The sequence below is a fragment of the Oppia nitens genome, unplaced genomic scaffold (assembly GCF_028296485.1).
Source record: "Oppia nitens isolate AA-2021 unplaced genomic scaffold, nextdenovo-longstitch-racon4-pilon3 scaffold50_pilon_pilon_pilon, whole genome shotgun sequence".
NCBI lineage: Eukaryota > Metazoa > Arthropoda > Arachnida > Sarcoptiformes > Oppiidae > Oppia > Oppia nitens.
Window position 1 is genome coordinate 181,551 of NW_026533233.1, and position 5,712 is coordinate 187,262.

The 5,712-nt window shown below is 24.1% G+C and overlaps 1 protein-coding gene across 1 annotated transcript; it reads left to right on the top strand.

The window, feature by feature from the left end:
- The first annotated feature begins 4,123 nt into the window (after positions 1-4,123).
- LOC128960714 (uncharacterized protein F54H12.2-like) lies at positions 4,124-5,472 on the top strand. The gene is made up of 2 exons (XM_054306845.1): positions 4,124-4,505; positions 4,571-5,472. The coding sequence occupies exons 1-2, from the start codon at positions 4,124-4,126 to the stop codon at positions 5,470-5,472; spliced, it is 1,284 nt and encodes a 427-aa protein (XP_054162820.1).
- Positions 5,473-5,712: the final 240 nt, after the last annotated feature.

Here is a 5,712-nt window from a genome sequence, read left to right on the forward strand (position 1 = left end):
TATTATTTGAAGCAAAAATAAACCCTGATCATATAATAAATGAAATAGTTAAATCAAAATTATTAGATTTGTATAATTTTAAAAATAATGTATACAAAAATGATATAAATAAATCAAGTGTTGATACTATAGATACTTTTACTCAAATCGAAGACTTAAACAACGATTATTTAACAGATACTAATACTAATAATAATATAAATAATATTTCACAGAATGATAATAAAGACAACAATGAAAATATAACAGAAAATACTGAAAATATAAATATAAATGATATCCATACAGAAATAATTAAAAAAATGAATAAAAAGAAACGTAAAAGTGATATAAAAGACAAGTTAGAAATTAAGAAACCAATGTGGGATATACCATTTGATAGTGAAGATGATTAATGATTTATTATCAGACTTATATTACAATACATCACATCCAGCATCGTATTCAGGAATTCATAAATTATATTATTATGCTAATAAAATAAACAATAATATAACTATTAAAAATGTAAAAGATTGGCTAGCAACACAAAAAAGCTATACTTTACATAAACCTATTATTAAAAAGTTTCAAAGAAATAAAATTATAGTTTCATATATTGATGAACAATGGGAATGTGATTTAATAGATTTAAAAAATATATCAAATAATAATAATAATTTTAAATATATTTTAATGATAATTGATTGTTTTTCAAAATATGCTTTTGCTATAAGTTTAAAAAATAAAAATGCAAAAACTTTACTAGATGAATTTAAAAATATTTTTAAAAGAAGAAAACCAACAAAATTACGAACAGATAAAGGAGGCGAATTTGATAACAAATTCTTTAAAGATTTATGTAAATCAAATGATATTATTTTTTTCACAACTCAAAACAATGATATTAAATGTGCAATTGTTGAAAGACTAAATCGTACTATAAAAGGAAAATTATTAAAATATTGTTATACAAATGGCACTTTTAAATATGTCGATCAATTATCTAATATTATAAATGCTTATAATAGGTCAGTACACAAAAGTACAGGATTTGCTCCAATAAACGTTACAAAAAATTTAGAAAAAATAATATTTAATAATTTATATAAAACAAATAATATAAAAGATTTGTATTTTAAAAATCAACAAAAACCAAAATTTAATATCGGCGATACTGTTCGTAGAAAATATGATTTAAAAGCATTTGATAAATCATATTATCCTCTATGGACAGATATGATATATAAAATTAATAAAGTTATACACAAACCAAAAATTTCACAATACAGTATTGGTATAGAAGACGAAACATTAAAAAGAAAATTTTATCCTCAAGAATTACAAAAAGTAACTGTTGACAATAATACACTATATCGTATTGAAAAAGTAATAAAATATAGGGTTGTAAACAAACAAAAACAAGCCTTAGTTAAATGGATCGGTTACCCGTCGAAATTCAATCAATGGATACCATTGGAACACATAAAAAATCTTTAAATAATGTTATTAATAATGATTGTGCTATAACAACTTCAAGTTTAATATTATTTGTTTTTCAAATGCTTATTATTCTTATCGTTGTATCAGTAAGTATATATAATCTTACAAAAAATACTGGAGACACTAATCTATGGACTGCCTTGCTGTCAAGTTCTATTGGTTATATTTTACCTAATCCAAAATTAAAACCATTACAAAATAATGATACAAATAAATAACTATATAATACATGTAATATTCATATTTATATTCATTAATACTTTATGTTTATTGATTTTTATAAATAATTATAAATATAACTTTTTTTATAAAGCAAATAAAATTATGGAAAAAGAAAATTTTTATATTCATTTAAGTAGTAATATTAACCCTACTAGTCCAACTGAAATATCAAATACTATAGGCAATTATATTACAAGACTGCATCAAAACATTAAATTATCTAATGAATGGGAAGTTGCATTAACAGATATTTCTTATACTAAAAGTTGGTATAATATAATGGAAGACCAAAAATTATTTTTTGTTGATACTGATAAAAATATAATTGAATTGAATACAGATTTACCAGCGGGTAACTATGTAACAGTTGAAGATATTCTAGATAGCATAGATAAGTTATATTCAGATTTTATAGAAAATAATAAAAATTTAAATATTATATTAGCTCCAAAATTAATTTACAATAAACAAGCAAATAAAATAAAAGTTAGATTAGGTCGTACAAGTGAAAATTTTTTATTTCCACAATTTTCATTGTTTTTAGCAAAATTTTTAGGTTTATGTGATTCTCAAAATAACCAGTATCCAAATACTGAAAATATAAATTATATTTATAAAATTCCAAAAAATGATATTGATAATACTAAATCTCAATTAATAACCGACAATGATTCTCATTTTAAAATTCCAGTCATTGATACTATTGTACAACTTGCCAAAAAACTTTCAACAAGAAATCAAATTTCTGAAAATATTACAGGTAACCAAAACCAAAACAATCAAAATATTGTACAACAAAATTACGAAAATTTAGTTTTAAATAGCGATTTGAAACCTGATGCAAAAATTAAAACCAATGAAAATGAAAATAATAATAAAATAGTTGACCAAAACATAGCAAAACTAGATACAGAAAATAAAAACAATGTTAATGATAATAATAAAACAATTGAACAAAACGTCACAAATCTAGATACAGAAAATCAAAGCAATGTAAATAATAATACTAAAACAGTTGACCAAAATATCACAAATGTAGATACAGAAAATCAAAGCAATGTAAATGATAATAATAAAACAATTGAACAAAACGTCACAAATCTAGATACAGAAAATCAAAGCAATGTAAATAATAATACTAAAACAGTTGACCAAAATATCACAAATGTAGATACAGAAAATCAAAGCAATGTAAATTATAATAATAAAACAGTTGACCAAAATATCACAAAGGTAGATACAGAAAATCAAAGCAATGTAAGTGATAATAATAAAATTGTTGACCAAAATATCACAAAGATAGATACAGAAAATCAAAGCAATGTAAGTGATAATAATAAAATTGTTGACCAAAATATCACAAAGATAGATACAGAAAATCAAAATATTGTAAATGATAATAATAAAAAAGTTGATCAAAACAACATTAAATCTGATAGTATTTCTGAAACTCAAAAAAATAAATCTGATAATACATTAAATAATTCAAATAAAAAACTTAAAGTTGATAAAAATAAAGTCACTAAATCGAAAACATATAAGCACTTACTTCCTCTTCCAGTAAATAGAAAACCTGTACCGTTATTAGAAGAAAGAGGTCATAATTTAGAAAAAAGAAATATTCCAATAGACTTAAAAATTTATTTAGAAAGTTTTTATGAAGTCACATTAAATAGTACAATCAATTCTTTATACTTATATTGTGATTTGATTAAACCAGTTTTTGTAGGAAATCAAGAAAAACAACTTTTAAGAAGAGTTGAAATACCTAATAATAAAATATTTGGAGATAATTGTGAAATTAATTATTCAAATCCACATTATTATTCTTTAGTTTCTTATGAATTTAATTCTATTGAGATCGATATTAAAGACGATACAAATAAAAGTATAAATTTTGCATTTGGACGTACATCTGTAACTTTACATTTTAGAAAAAAAATTAATAATATAAAATGACTAATCCATATTTAAATTATTATGCAAATCAGGCTGGCTCTGGTATACCAGGTTTTGAAGGTTATAAATTTCAAAGAGGTGATGGTTTTGCAGAAGTTTGGGGCACTATATATAATAGAGGAATTTTACCTATGATAAAATATATAAGTCCAAAACTATTTAATGCTGGAGCTGACATAGCTAATGATGCATTAGAAGGTAAGAATATAATCGATTCACTTAAAACTCGAGGTAAAGAGTTAGGTAAAACAGTTATAAACGATTCTGGTAAAAGAGCTATGAAATTTGCACAAACAGGTAAAGGTAAAAGACGTCGTGGACAAAAAGGGAAAGGCAGAAGACGTAAACGACAAACAGGTAAAGGTAGAAAAAGGCGTGGACAAACTGGTGGAAAAAAGTATAAAAAGTCAAGTAAAGCACTGTTTAACCGCAAAAACATTAAATCGATATTTGGATAAACATGAGCTTAGTAAATGAAAAATCATCTTTGGCTATTGTACCTGAACTAGATATTTTTAGTAATTCATTGGTTCAAACTTCAATAAAAGAACGATTTTGTGAAGAAGTTCGACCTTTATCTCAACTTAATAATGGTGGACATATTGAATTTGAAATTAAAAGTAATATTGATGAGTATATTTCTTTATTCGATTCAACATTATATTTTAGTTTTCGAGTTAAATTAGCAAAAACGAATAATACTGAAATAGTTGAGAATGATTGGAATAATGTATCATTAGTTAATAACTTTTTCAATTCTTTATGGAGCCAAATAGATGTGTCTATAAATGATTCACAAACATCATCATCTTTACAGACATATGCTTATAAATCTTATATAGGTAAAGTTTTATATACTTCAGAAAGATCAAGGCAAACATATTATATTATGAATTATTTACCAAAGAAAATATGAAAGGAGAAAATGTAAATATTCCTGTAAAACAAAGAATTGAATTAATTAAAAATGAAACAAGTGAACCTCCTCATACAGGAAAGTATGTTGAATTAGAAGGCAAATTATTTATCAGTATGTTTCTACAGACAAAATTACTTGTTGGTGGTACAAAATTAAATATAAGAATGATTCCCAATAGACCTGAATTTTATTTTATGACTAATGATAGTACATTAATACCTAGAATTCATTTTGAAGATATTCACTTTAATATTATTAAATGTCGAGTATCTGAAGATATTGTTGCAGCACATACTAAAAGTTTTAATATACATAAAGATGTTGCAGCAAAGTATATACTGAATAGAAGAGAAGTACGTACAGTTACCATAGATGCTGGCGCGCGTAGTAGAAATATAGAAAATGTTATTAATGGACAATTGCCGCATAGGGTATACGTAGCATTTGTAACTAATGAAGCTTACAGTGGATCATATACTAAAAATCCATTTAATTTTTATCATTTTGATATAAATTCTATTTCATGTTTTATAAATGGAAATCAAATTGCAAGAAAACCATTTACGCCAGATTTTGGCAAAAACAAATATTGTCGTGAATACCTGGAATTATTTAAAGTAACTCAACAATATGATGAAAAAGGTAAAATGGATATAACTAGTGAAGATTATAAAAATGGTTTTACTATATTTGGATTTAATACAAATCAAGATCATACTCATGGTTATCAAGATACAGGTTACGTAAACGTTCCACAATATGGTATTATGAGATTTGAAATACATTTTGAAAAACCTCTACCAACAATTGTTAATGCATTATTTTATTACGAGTTTGAGAATTTAATAAGTATGTATAAAGACAAGTCTATAGCAATGGATTATCGTTAATAATGTTTACTACAGAAATTATCGAAAAATTAAATAAATTATCTAATTTTGGTGGTGTGTTTGCTAGAGATACACTACCAGTCTCAAATACTTTCCCATGTGGTATAATTGTAAATACTGATAAATCATCTGAACCTGGAACTCACTGGATAGCTATGTTTCTTAATGATAATGGTTATGGAGAATATTTTGATTCATATGGATCCCCGCCTTACTATTTAGAATATATCAATTTTTTAA

Excerpts from the sequence above, each read along its gene's own strand:
- LOC128960714 (XM_054306845.1), top strand. The coding sequence starts at position 4,124 with ATGAGCTTAGTAAATGAAAAATCATCTTTGGCTATTGTACCTGAACTA. Across the intron at positions 4,506-4,570 it reads TGCTTATAAATCTTATATAG|AAAATATGAAAGGAGAAAAT; the intron begins GTAAAGTTTTAT and ends TATTTACCAAAG.